General features: G+C 38.3%; 1 protein-coding gene across 3 annotated transcripts in view; it reads right to left on the bottom strand.

Moving 5' to 3' along the window:
• The window catches only part of pde4d (phosphodiesterase 4D, cAMP-specific), a 203,704-nt gene that overhangs the window by 97,152 nt on the left and 92,243 nt on the right, over positions 1 to 14,309 (bottom strand). Inside the window, exon 1 of one of the 3 annotated variants that reach the window (XM_008418381.2) lies at positions 1,451 to 2,455. The exons of the other annotated variants lie outside the window; for them this stretch is intronic. Within the exon in view, the coding sequence (XP_008416603.1) occupies positions 1,451 to 1,713 (263 nt within the window). The 5' untranslated portion in view covers positions 1,714 to 2,455. Of the gene's footprint in view, positions 1 to 1,450; positions 2,456 to 14,309 lie in introns of those variants that run through there. 3 annotated transcript variants of the gene reach the window in all.

Below are 14,309 nucleotides of genomic sequence, written 5' to 3'. Positions count from 1 at the left end.
CAGGAAGAAAACCTGTGAGAGCCGGCAAACGACTAAGTGAAGGTTCATCTTACAAGAAGCTCTCATCACGCAGCCAGAATTACAATCGTTTGGATGAATATCCATGTGTTAAAATGGCCCAACCAAAGTCTGGACCTCATATTGACAATCTGTTGTAAGACTTAAAATTGGTATTTAAAGTCTTGAGACTATTTTAAATCAGAATCAGTTTGAGGTGCACAGAAATACCCTAAAAGACCTGCAGCTGCAATTTCATAAAAAAGTGCTTTTATTAATTGTCTTAGGGGATCTGTCTGAAATGCATGCTAATCTTTTCAAAAATGTATTTGTAAAAAATGTAGAAACAAACAACAAGACGTCCCTTATACTTAAGAGAAAACAGTTGGTGGTATGTAACCTAAAATCAAGAACAATGAAAAAACAAAAATGAAATCCAACCAGCCCATTTTTGAGTGCAGTTATAATTAAATGACCTCCATTTGTGCTGTGGACATTACCAATTTCAATTTGATCACTTGGCTGAAATAACCAGGTTCCTGATGTGTTTGTGAAGATAGGAATTTCTGAATTGCATCATGTCTGATAAAGATGCCAGAAGGAAGTCGTCTTCTTCTTGCAGAGGAAGAAGTGGAACACAAGACATACAGTAAATGAGAAAGCAGGTAAAAAATGGAATGGAAAAGGAGATGAAAAATGAAGAGGGGATGATTAAAAGGGAAGGTGTTTTGGAGGGAAAGGAGGAGACATAATTGGTTAGAAGGGGGGAAATCAGAGCTGGGAGGAGGGGAAGAGTGCAGAGAGGAACAAATATGACTTGAAGAAAAGGATGACGTGTGGGCGAATGCAACAGAGGCTGACAGACGGCCAGGAATAGAAGACTAATTAATAGTCAAAAAATGCAGGCAGGCAGGTGTGGAGAGAAAACCACAGCGAGGGGGAATACATGTAGTAGGTTTCCGTTATTTACTATAGTAAGACAGATTTTTTTTTTTATTTTGACTGAAAGAGACCACAACTGCAGAGAAAGTACAGGAATGGGGAGCGGGGATAGACGTAAAAAGGGAAAGACAAGTACGAATGGCTAATAGACACACAGAGCAGAGAGAGGGAGAGACACTGGAATAGAAATTATGTGAGAAAGAGCAAAGCAGAAACTCATTATCAAAAGGTGAGAAGAGGGTTTCCAAGGAGATTTCAGAAAAAGGAATTTGGAAGAGGTATTTGCCAACACATTATTCTTTTGTTCCTCACTGTGTTCAAGTTAAAATGCAAACAAAGTTTAATGACTCATAGGGGTCATTCCACTGTAACTTCCCTATCACATAGTATTAAGCAAAGTTATATGCTTGAAAGTTTGCAATGGGTGCAGCTAAAACCACACGTTTTCCAAATAAAGAACAGATTCATGGAACTCTGCATGCAGCCACCATGCTGGACATTTGACCCTCACCACGTATGTGCAACAGTGAAGCGCCTCTGCTTGTGAATGTTGTTGTTGAGCAACATGCGGCGGAGCAGTCGCGGCGAGTTGCGTGGAGAAAGGCGTGGGGAGATGGAGGACGGCGACCGCCGGTGTCCCCGCGGCCTCTCCGGCTGCAGCAGGTTCTCCCGCAGGATCTTCACCAGGTCTTCGTTCAGTCCGGAGTGTTTGGGCATGGGCGGCACTGCCAGGGTGTCCTGGTGGGCCACCCCTGTGCCTCCCTGCTGCGCCATGCCTACCCCGGCTTCACCACCACGGCCTCCACCAGCAGAAATGCGGATGGGACGTGGGGACCGTTGAGAAAAATGGCAAGAATAAAGAACAAATGCACTAGAGTCGTGCGTTTTCTAAGGAAGTGTCAGGTTAAATGATAAAAACAGCAATAATCCAAAAGTCCTCTCTCTGATAAAGTGAGGGGGAAAAAAATCTGCTGGTATTTTCTCAAACCAGCATCTCCTTTTTCCAAAGGCAAATGAATTAAAAGAGATGGGGAGCTCCCTTTCCTCCCTTATTCCCCATGAACAAAAAAGAAGCACAGAAGCCAGCTGCCTTTGTCTGCTCAACACTGGATGTCTGCAGTGAAAGTGTAAGAGAGAAGATGAAGGCAGGATGAAAAAAAAGGGAGGGAGAGAGAGGGATGCAAAAAGCAGGGAATTCCATATCTAGCTCTCAATCCTCCAGACCTGCAGGAGAACTCCTCCCAATCCAACAACATAAAGCCCAGAAAGAGTTGAACTTCGCTAATTCAGTCTATTTGAGCCTGGACCTGCCTGGCAAAATTCAATAGAAACACATGCCTTAAACAATAAAGAAAAAAAAACAGAAAAGAAAAAAAAACACATCCCAGTATGACCCAGTCCAGTTAGGTCAGCAGAGTGCTGGTCCGTTCAGTCAAAGCAATTTCTCTTTCCCTCCCTTCTCTCCCTTCACTGAGAGAATGACTGCTTACTGCAGCCAGTTTATAAGCTACTGCTCCTTTAGAGCTGAGCAGAGCATGAGTGTGTGTGAGTTTTTCAGAGAGGGAGGGAGTGAGAAAAAGAGAGAGAACGTCAGAGCGTACTTGTGTGTGTATGCAGAGAGAAGGGAAGCCGTGAGGAACATGGAGGGATGGATGAAGAGATGGTGGGCATGAGTGACAGTTTAAAAAAATTATCTTTAAAGGCATGCTTTATTCATTGAATTCAGTTCAGTAACCCCACACAAGTTTCCTTGTGTGAGAACCAGGACTCTCTGTATATTCACAAATTACCATTTCATTTGAATCAGTATTTGCACACAGTACTGAAAACAAGAACACATGCAAAAGATCTACCAAAACAAAAGTGACACCCACCCCTATTCTTCTGCTACTCCCTCATAGTGTTTGTTTTCTAGTTGCATATAAAATGTCCAGAGCATTTTATGGCTTCTGTGTTGTAAATGAGATCCTATTCTCCCTTAAGCTTGGTGTCTTGATATGCATAGAGCATTCGTTAAACCATTATTCTAACTTTTAAAAACGTTTTACATCCTTAAAAAATGTATTTTTTTATGGAAGTCATACAAGTATAGAATTGACATGAGGAGGCTTGGATCTTACCAGATTGTTATAGTAAGACTGCAAGAATCCTCTTTGGATATTAGAAAGGTGTAGATATTACAGCAGGAAAAAGTAATATCAAAATGAGATCAAATGAAGCACAGAGATGTAAGATGCTATTAAAAATTAAACTGCTTCTTCTGTGACATGTTAAGTTTTCCTGAATTCAGGCGCAAGAGAATTGGAGAGAGCAGAATTTTCAGCAGATAACAAGAAGGCTGACTGTATTAGAATGGAGTTGCCCTTTCTTTATCTTTTGAGGTTTCAACCTTTGGAAACATTTTCAAAATCTTTGAGTTAAAATAATGATTTGGGGAAATTATGGCTTTAGCTATATTTATGGTGCTAACTACATAAAAGATGTATAACCTTCCAAAGACAATTAAAAACACAAACTGATAGAAAATCACAATCACAAAAAACTGCTGAATGGCAATATTTGATAGGATATTACAGTTCAAGAGCTATTCATTGACGTTCAATATCAGTAATATATTTATTTGGAGAGTTAGCTGGATGCCAACTCGCTTATGATGTAGAACAACACTTGTATGTTTTAGCAGTTAAAATGTAAAAGATCACTTATAGTTATGGAGACTTTGTATAATTGTAATGTTAGAAAAATGTAATCGTGATCAAAAATATTTGTTCATTTATATGTCAAGTTTCAATAGCCAAAACTATCAAAACCGGTGTCCTGTTTTAACGTTCTGTTATCAAGGTTGCAAGCATCTAGTTCAAATAAATATGTTGCGCTTTGGCTTTCCAATAGTGCAGTACGATGCTACTTCCTGCTTAGTCCTACTCTTTGCAGTATTTTTGGGAAGCTGTCAGATATTGCCTGATGAGCAAAAGCAACTCCCAATGAAGCATTCCAGAAAGAACTAAAAATATAGCTGTAAAAACATAAACACTGAATCTCATTGAATACCATTTACATTCCTAAGCTTTATGGAAACAAGACTAATGCATTCCTTTTGCTTACCGTGGTAAGCACAGTGGTGATATGGAATGACCTCTACACCATCAGCGCTGGTGTTTACATGCTCACAACAATGTTAATGTACTGTAATTTACTTATGTTTGTGTTCACAAATGTAGTTCGGTATGTTAAAATGTTCACATCCGGAAGCATTAATAGTTCAGCTGATGTCAGTGGGAAATGAGCTTTGGAGTCACTTCTCTTCAACCTGTTTATGCAACAAACTCAGGAGTCAGGAAGTGAGCCAAGGTTTAGAAACTGCCCTCTGGAACACCACTTAAGTATTGCACCAATTCATATGGAGATATTTCCCTGACTGATTTTGAATCTGCACAAGTGATTATACATGATATTATAGATGACACTCACCAACATCAAAGGATTCCTTTTCTGTGACTAATAGCTCTCAGCCAGTCCATGGGTATCCTATTTTATCAATAAATGATGAGGGTGCAGCATCTAGAATTTTTGTGAAATTTGCAAACAGCATATTTAGATGCTGTATAAGGAAAGGAAAATCTATTTGATCCATGTGATACATGCTGAAATATTCTCACTCTTAAAAAGTAGGTATGTAGTAAAAACATTGAGTTAAAATTTTAGGTAAGCTTAGCTTTTATAAGTTATAACTTCTGTTTGTATAACATAACATGCAAGAATGTTTGAAATACAAAGTGAAAAGTTGGAACAGAAACCTGGAATTTCTCATAACATTACATCATTATAACAGTCTGGGGAGATTGCTGACCAGTTTAATTTTTTGCTGATTCAATATTAAATATATTTTTATGCAATAGAAAGATAATATTAGATATGAACACCGAGCTGAACTAGGAATACACTGAGAAAGGGTGATTTCTAAAAGCATCCAACACACTTTGTCATTACAATGTTGGTTAAAGGTATATTGATAATATTGTAGACTTTTCCGAACATACGGCACTCTCCATCATTATTGTTTGACAACCCCAGGAAGAATGTGGAAGGAGGTAAATAACTTCATTCACATTGTAAAATTGTACATTTAAATCCCTCATCAAGAAATAACTGTCAACAAAATCATTGGTGACACAATTGATGTCTGGTGGCATCAACAATTCAAGTCCCTTTTGCCAAAGCGACATGTAATGTAAGGATAGAGGGAGAGGTCATACACACCATTCTCCCTTCTCTTCAGTGGTTTAAACAAGCTACAAAGAACTTAAGTCTGACAACCTATGGCCATAGAAGAAGGTTGGTATTGTAACTTATGACACATTTCTGTCTTGATCTCTCTTTATGTTTTAGAGAATTATCCCACTGAAAGGTCTATTCTCATATTACTGGTAGAGTTTTATAAATCAAATGGTATGGTAATTAAAAAAATAGTTGCCTTGTACTGTATAGTTTGGACAGTAGGCATAAGGAGTATTTATATTTTAACATAAGACTGACACAAAGTGTTTTCAAGCTAAAAAATAAAAAAATAAATGTAATAAATAATGTACCAGCATCACTTTTCTCAGCATTAACACCGTAGCCTAAGTAATTTAATCACCACATAAATCTGCGGTTATAAAGATCTGAAAGGCTGGAATTTGATAATTAATTCAGCTACTTATTATCTGACCACCTAGGGGCACTCACGACACTAAAATTTCAAAGTTTCAAAGTTTAGCTTTAAATATAAAAAGAAAAATAAAACTACAGCAAAATGTATCATTAGCATTTTAAATGACAAGGCAACTGAGACATTACAACATGTGGTGCTACACATCAGGTAAACTCCACAGTATCAGCAAAACATGCCTGGACCATTAAGCAAAGCAATACCAAAGAGTTTACATAAATAATATTAGTGATGTAATTTGAAGGAAAGTAATTTCAAAGCAATTTGAAAGTCTCTCCTTTAGCTAAATCTGCATTTTCAGCTTTAAAAGGTAGGACTAAAAAGATCTTAGAGATCACATTTGCCATCGCTAATAATCAACTGGGTAAGTATAGCATTTAGTTGTTATACTATTGGTAACGTCCAAGATGCTCCTCAATGGTGCAGGCTCAATGGTTTTTGTAGATGAAGTTACATCCCCTACCAATCTCCTTACATCCTCCATGTGTTGCGGCAAGATAAAAATAAAACCCCGAAGTCTTCGTTCAACCTAGTGAAAATTGGGTAAAAGATAGAGGCTTCCAAGTCATGTCATACTGATACTTTAGGGAGACAGGGAGTCATGGATTACTGATCATCAGGTCCGAGAGACTGATTAACTTCAAAAAGTAAAGTCTTCTGTTACACGCTTTACTGCACTAGTAGTCTGTTTTGTATTTCTCATTTAGAAGAAAGAATGTCAGCTATTTGGAAATGACGTGGAAACTAGAGCGGGGATCTGTTAAGCATCAGATTGCAGGTTTTCTCCATCAATAGATAGCTTTGGTAGTTATCCAGCTATTAAAAGTTTGTGATGCTTCCAAATGGCTCTTAAATTAAGAAGCTATATACTCTGAGTTGTGTTGGAGTCTTTTACCTTGTTTCATCTGCAATATTTATAATATTAAAGCCAGGTCTACAGAAATCCCATACTCTTAAGCCGACACTGACACAAATATTTCTATCTAGATTCATACTTTTTTTCCTTTGGCATAATGCCGGTTAAAAATCCTTCCCTATTTACCTAACTGTTTAACTATTATTACTCCGGAGCAACTGCAGTTTTATTTGACACATGAGGGAAGTTTCACATAGTCAAAGCTGTGTTTGTAAACTTCAGCCATAATGTGGACATTCTGTAGGATCTTACTTTCAAGCTACATCAGCGAAACTGTGGAACCGTAAATGGAGTAGATTGATTACAAGTCTTGCTATGTCTGAGTAAGGCGAGTATGATAAGCTTCTCGGTGTCACTAAAGGAGAAATTTATAGGAGGAGCTGTGAAAGACAGACTCACATGACTCTCTAATCTCCATAAAGAGTGAGTCACCGTTGGCAATGATCTCTCATGCAACCGTCACTTAGATAACCCAAGCTACACAGAAATATGCATAGTTTTTACTTGTAATCTGAGTAAACACTGATGATTACAGTATGGCAGCTCATACTATAATTTCCCAATCCAAATTAATATTGACTTTTTTTTGTAAATTTGTTGGTCAACATAGTCACACCAAAATGTTATATTAAAACCCAATGACAACCCAAAAAATTACCACGCTTTTGTCAGAGCTACTTAAGTCTATTACTCTTTATCAGCCAGAAAACATCCATCACTAGACGTAATGTTTCTCAGATTTTATTTTATTTTTTATTTTTTTGCACTTCCTTTCCACACTTTTCCATTTGGCTTCTGCTTCCTGACTGATTTTCTCTTCCCCTCCTCTGCTTTATAAAATATTTCTCATAACCGCCGCTTGTTGCTGTGCATGACGTCCATGAGCATTTCCCCCTGGTTACCAAGGGCAACATAGATGGAGACGGCCAAGTGGATTTGTCAAGAACTGAAGGCTGGAAGAACAAAAGGAAGAAGAGAAAAGCCAATCTGCAGAAAGTGAAGGAGATCTATACACTCAAACATAGCTGTACAATGAAAATGCAGCAGAAGAAATAATTTCTTGGTGCTATGGACTAAAAAACTAAGTTTAGTTCCTTTAGTTTAATTACTTTTGCTATGGGACTGAAGTTAAATAAATGTTGCTGTAAAGCTGGAGTAATGCAAATTAGCACAGTGGGTCAGAAATCTTCCAAAGGACAGTTCTATCCATCGATTTCAGGTCAGCAGTAACATAACTTGATAGAAATTCAGATGAAGGCATGACAAAACACCTTAGGGAGAAAAACAACTGCCAGAGTCTCTGAACAACAAAACCAATTTCACCAATGCAGCATCTTATGTGGGAAAGAAATTGCATTTACAAATATTATTAATCTCAACAGATTGGGCGGTTCTCTTTTGGCAGCACACAGCATGCCGTCACCTCAGTGAGCACAGCCTGAAGTCTGGTTCGCTACTGGCAGAGTTCACTCACATGAGGCTGTCAAGGATGACTAAGATTTACTACATTTACCTGTTGCTATAGTTACCATTTACAGCATTCAGACATATGATGGGTTATGTGACAGTGCTCATGAATAAGTGCAAACTGTGTCACACACTTTAAAATCACACAGAGGATATCACTAGAAATTCAATTTTAACAAGTATCACTTGACAGGTAAGGGCTACTGTAGGTTACTGCAGGCCCTAATATAACTTCACTTACAGATAAAATACATCAACTCTCCTGATGCAACTTTGTCTCCCTCAAGTGGACATCTTTAAAAACTCCCTATCCAGGAAACTGGAATAATGTATTCAGACACAATTTGAGTTATTTTTTCTCAATTATTTTAAGAAGGTTCTGGGTTCGATTCCCGGCCCGGGGTATTTCTGCATGGAGTTTGCATGTTCTCCCTGTGCATGCGTGGGTTTTCTCCGGCTTCCTCCCACAGGCAAAAAATATGACTGTCAGGTTAATTCCTCTGTATGAATTCTCCTTAGGTGTGTGCGTGTGCGTGTGTGTGTGTGCGTGCATGCGTGTGTGTGTGTGTGTGTGTGTGTGTGTGTGTGTGTGTGTNGTGTGTGCGTGTGTGTGTGCGTGTGTGTGTGCGCGTCCATGATTGTTGGTCCTGTCTGTCTCTGTGTTGCGATGCATTGGACTGGCAACCTGTCCAGGATGTACTCCACCTCACGCTTGTTGACAGCTGGAGATAGGCACCAGCAACCCTCCCCTCCCCACTGGGATAAGGGTGTAAGAAGATGGATGGATGGATGGATGGATGGATGGATGGATGGATGGATGGATGGATGGATGGATGGAAATTCAGGAAACACTGCAAAACATGTTAGCGGGGAAAAAAATCATTTAGCAAGTAATAAATTAATTTAAGAAATAAAATTAAATCATAATTAAAGCTCCACTCAAGTTGAAAGCCACAGAGTAAAAATAGGTATTTAAAGGCAGAAAATTATTTAAATGTGAAACAAATTACCATCATTGCTCCAACTAGTTAATAAAGCTCATGAGTCATTTTAAAATTTTAAGATTATATGCTGAAATTTATTATAAGCCAAGTCATTTTAATATTAGCCAATACATAATTTTTGCTTAGCCATTTTTTTAAATTAAAATAAAATTGTATTTCTTTTTTTCAAACAGATACATCTCTTATATTATTTTTTATATATTTTGCTACTGATCAAAATGCATGGATGCAAGAGGAGAAGATGCAAACTCCTTGCAGCAAGACCACAAGCTGCCATACAAATCCAGAACTACTTGCAACAGTGAAAACCACTGCGGCACCATGCAGCATCAGCAAAATGCTGTAAGTATTTATTATATTTTCTGAAGACTGAACGCAAAAGTAACAGATTATCACTGAGCTGCGGAACATGACATGGAAGTTATGTTGCAGCTGACAAATATGTGCATGTAAGCAAATAAAATTATTTACCGCATTTGAAAACACCGCATTGCTGCTAAATATTTACTTTAAAAAATACATTAAAAGTCTAATTCTTTATTAAGAGAATCACCTACTTCAGAAGCAGAACTTCCTGTGAAACTGGTCTACTACAGAAAATCATCAGTACACTGAAAAGTTCCGTTAGGTCCCAGCATTTTTATTTCAGACAGCAGCAAATTAGACAGTACCACAGAAATCACTTTTTAATATCTTGGTTTAGTTTCTACCTTTGGCCAACAGATGGCAGCAGTTGTTCAAAAATTATCAGAAACATGCAGCAAAACTTCTCATTCATGTCAAGGCAAGCTGTCCCCCATATGCTGCGCCCAACAATTATGTGGATGTTTATACTATTGCAACTTCTGTTACTCTTTGTCATGTAAAAATGCTGCCGTATTTAGACCTTGATCAGCCATACCTGCTATTTTATTCAGAGGAATGTAGTAGCACCACTGCAAAATGGCAACTCATTATTTAACATAAACATGAACAAACAGTGCCACTGTTTCCTTTTAATTTTGTAAACAGTGTGAAAATGTCTACACATTTAAATGGGGTTAATTTAAGAAATTTTAACCACAATTGCCAAATTAACTTGTTTTCTTTCAAGTGGAGGAAGGGGGTGTGGTTACTGCAAATGACAAATCGTGCCACAGTAATTATCAGCAGCTCCCAAGGGTTTCATGCAGAAAATAATGATCTCCATGATACTGCATTCTAAAAGAATTATAGCAGCTTTGCATCTCTACCCCACAGATAACGGCCTGGCAGAAAAAAGCAAAATTTTATCATCAAAATCATGTTAGGTGCAATCGTACAAAATGTCACCTGAAAGCAAAGAGAATGTGAGAACTGACATCGTTTTCACATTTATTCATACGAAGGAACTGATTGTCTCTTTCTAGGTCTGAAACTCCATACCTGAAAGGTATTTTGTGTGTTACCTTTAATACATGAATATATCTTATTTTTCACACTTTTTTGCATTTCTGCTTTCTATGCTTTCATCTCTTCATTAAACAATGAGCTACTATTCTGTGCAGCTGGTACCTCTGGCCCAACGAGAATATTTTTTGGACAGATTTTTGGCTGGAGCAGCAGTACCCAGCCCTCAGAGGGACAGTCGTGTGGTCCCTCGCCCATTGACAGTTAAAGGTCACACCCTTTGTCTCTGCAGGCTTAAAACACACACACATGCATTTTGGCAGATGTGCAAAGAGGTTCATGTCTACCAAAATAATTATGTAGCAGTGATGGCATCATTTGTTGCTCTGATTTCCAAAACTGTATTTGAGAATGCAAATTTCCAGTTTTATCTCTAATTAGCCAAATCTGTAAGTCATCCATGAAGTGCCAGAGAAGGGGAAGAAAAACTATTACTAATGTAAAGCATGCCCACTCAAAGTGAGTGTGCATCAAGACTGAATAATCACCCATTAAGCTAAAACCTTCAGGAAGTATTTCAGGCTTCACTGCCAGGAGAAAATGAAGAAATAATAAAAAGCCTGACGGGGATTGATTCAAAGGATCCACCAAAATCTCTTCGTGTGCTGAATGGTGTCTCGGGTTCGGTCGTGCTTGTTTTAGAGGACGGTGAGAGTTGTTATTTAGTGAGTGACACAGTGCCGTGATGAACCAGCCAGCCATGATGAGAGAAAATGGGTAGGGCGGGGGAAAGAACTGAAGGGGACTGATGGGGGGCGAGGGTGGAAAAGTTGCAGAACAGCTTGCCAAGCGAGAGGGGAGCTCAGAGCACGTTGTAACTGAAGCGGGGTGACAGCAAATGAAAGTGGATGAATACAAATGACCACAGGGACATGGAACAGGGGTTGAAAGGGAGCAAGGGTAGAAGAAAACGCAAGAAGAAAATAACTCATGGTGTTAAACACAGTGGTTCCTGGAAGGATGGCAGTTCTGCATATGAATATTTGCCTTATGAAGCACTGGACATAAACTGGACAATTCACATGCAGAAAATAGCATAGCAGTAATTAATGTGGTAAATAAAGGACTAAGCGTTTCAATCAAGACTGACAGGAGTCAGTAACTATAGCATTTCTGTAGATCGTGGCCTGATGTGAAGAATTTTTTAAAGATGCAAACAGATTTTATTTAGAGTCACCAGTCCTTTTCCTGCTCCACATAAATTCACACTTCCTCAACTCACACACATTTCCCCAGACTAGCGGTAGCAGCAATTAGCAAACACCTATCGGAACTGCGCCTCTGCTGAGCTTATTATACAAACTACAACACTTCTAAGAACAGTTGTAAACAGCATGGAAGGACAGCATGGAGAAGCAGTGTTGTGACGATGTGCTGAAGGGGGAGAGTCGGAAAGTGTAGGAGGTCCTTAAAGTGACAGAGGCCTATTTCAAGGTGCCAGATGCGGACATGATTTGAAGTCAAACATCTTTTAAGTTGTTCTTGATACATGCACTATTTTTATAGCAACAGAAGGTGACATTTACTTAATTGTGGTATAAAATGAGCCTGAAATAAAAAAAAATACATAATACTCCACCTGACGGCCTATCCTGATTCAACAGGTCAGGCTGTAATCAGTCATGTGTGTGGATAATCAAATTGAACCTACTAATAACAGGCTCAAGGAAACATGGAGTTTAACATGGCTTCAGAAATGGATTAATATAATGTAAAGATGTGTTTGTGCACCGACCGCTAGATTTGATCTTTCTGAACAATGCAGTATAAGAAACAGCACGGTACTATTTAATGTGGTGAATCAGGCAGTAGTTGTTGCTTATCATGACCTTCCAAGGTCAGATTTGGTGATGCATCAGTCTATTATCCAGAAATAGAACTTGGCCAATTTTCTATTGATAATTTCTTACTGGTGATCAGCAGGTCAAATACTGAAAAGTGTTGGTGTTCTTCCCCTGCTCATAAAAATCACAATGAATTCCTACTTTTTTTTCAAATTCTTTGATGCTTTTTCTTTTGAGTATGTGGAAAATCAGATTAAGGTTAAGGATGGATGCTTTGATCCTGCAGAATTAAGCAGCAGCTTTTTTAAGTGCTTTACGTGCTTGTTGCACAAAATGCTATTCTTTTTGTTGTTTTGCTCATTTCCAAACAGTGCTGGAAGATTAAAGTTGGTTAAAATGACAGACAAAAACAGAATTTGATTAATAAGAGAGATGGGAGGCGCCCCTGTAGTTTCCTTGCTATAACTTTCAAAACAAAACAAAACTTATCCTGAAACAGCCAGAAATCTACAATCAGCTAGAAAAAGCCTGATCAATACGTCTTTAGTCAGAACAATCCAGATTTCTTGGTTCAGCAATGATTGATTGTGTCATTAACATGCTTTCAGAAAGAACTTATTTTACATGATAATAATGTGCTGTTCATCGCAAGAATGTTGCACTTTATATCTACACCACACCCACCTCAAATACATTTTTAATACAGTATTTGAGGTCTCTATAAGGTCAGAGTAAGAGACTAAAAATGGCAAGCTTAAAATAAATTCTTTCAACAATAAAAAAAATAGATACTTTAAATAAGTTTATTCTTTGTTGTAAACAAAAAAGTCCTTAAATGAAACTCTAAACAAGCTGTCATACAGAGTTGATTAATAAGATCCAAAGATATACAACAGTAGTTAACATACACAATCGTATGTTTCAATATGTGTAATCCATTCAGACAAGGAATAAGCACCCCAATAATTGAAACTGTGATCCTCACATATTCATAGCAATGAACATTGGATATTTCAGTCAAATTCAGTTATTTCTGTGCAAATAATAGCCACTAGCCTACAGCAGTCTTTGAGCAAAAACCGCCTGCAGTCACATCAAAAAGTTATCAGACTGAACACAGGCCCCTCTGGAGACATACAGAGAGTGAATAAAAGATCAAGAACAGCCATGTTGGGTTTTTCTATTATGAATTTTTGTGTGGAGCTTGCGGCTAAGGTATTGTGAAGCTGCCTCTCTGACCAGGGATGTGTTAATGCTGTTAGTTACACTCTTGCCTATCCCATGATGGCAAGTCAATGTGTTAGTTGTATTTCTATAAGGAGTTTTCAACTGGTTGCTCTGAGGCAGAATTCAGTGATGTCTTGAATTACAACGGTCTAATCTTTTTAGTTGTTTAATAGGAAGGTCAAACTTAAAATTTCAGATGTATCCTAACAAAGGTTAATCATATAGAGAACCAAATCAACCAAAAGTAATCATATTAAAGATTTCCCATTGTAACCACATTGTAACCACACAACAAAAAAAACTGCCTTTCCCAGACTTGCAGAAACTGCACGACAAATAAAACAAAAGACAAACAGCTGATATTTCCAAATATGCAATTAAAAAAGAAAAAAAAATTCTGTCTTCAGAGAGTTACATTATCCTCAAGAAAAATCTTTCCATATGTATTAGAGGTGTGCCAATCGATCAGTCACCGATCATACTCGGCCGATTTTCGTGAAAAAGTGCATGATCGGGCTCAAGTAATAGCTCAAGGAATGGCTCAAGGAATAGCCCGATCGGCACTGGCTCTTGAGTCAGTGCCAATCACTGGCTCTGGTTGCCGATACCGATCACCTGCATCTCATTTCGCAGCCTGCCTGTGCAGCTGGTCTCCTCTTTCCTTCACACTGCTCAAACGCGCAGCAACAAATCCTAAGCGATGTGGAACAATAATGCACTGAGTGAATGGGGAAGTTCGCGTGTTGTGGCAGAAAATTGAAGCACGTCAAAATGCTTGGTTACAGTTTGGCTACATCGAGGCTCACTGCAGTAAAAAAGACATATGGAGGATC

Source organism: Poecilia reticulata, linkage group LG9, assembly GCF_000633615.1.
Source record: "Poecilia reticulata strain Guanapo linkage group LG9, Guppy_female_1.0+MT, whole genome shotgun sequence".
NCBI classification, from domain to species: domain Eukaryota; kingdom Metazoa; phylum Chordata; class Actinopteri; order Cyprinodontiformes; family Poeciliidae; genus Poecilia; species Poecilia reticulata.
This window is presented reverse-complemented; position numbering and strand designations above follow the sequence as displayed.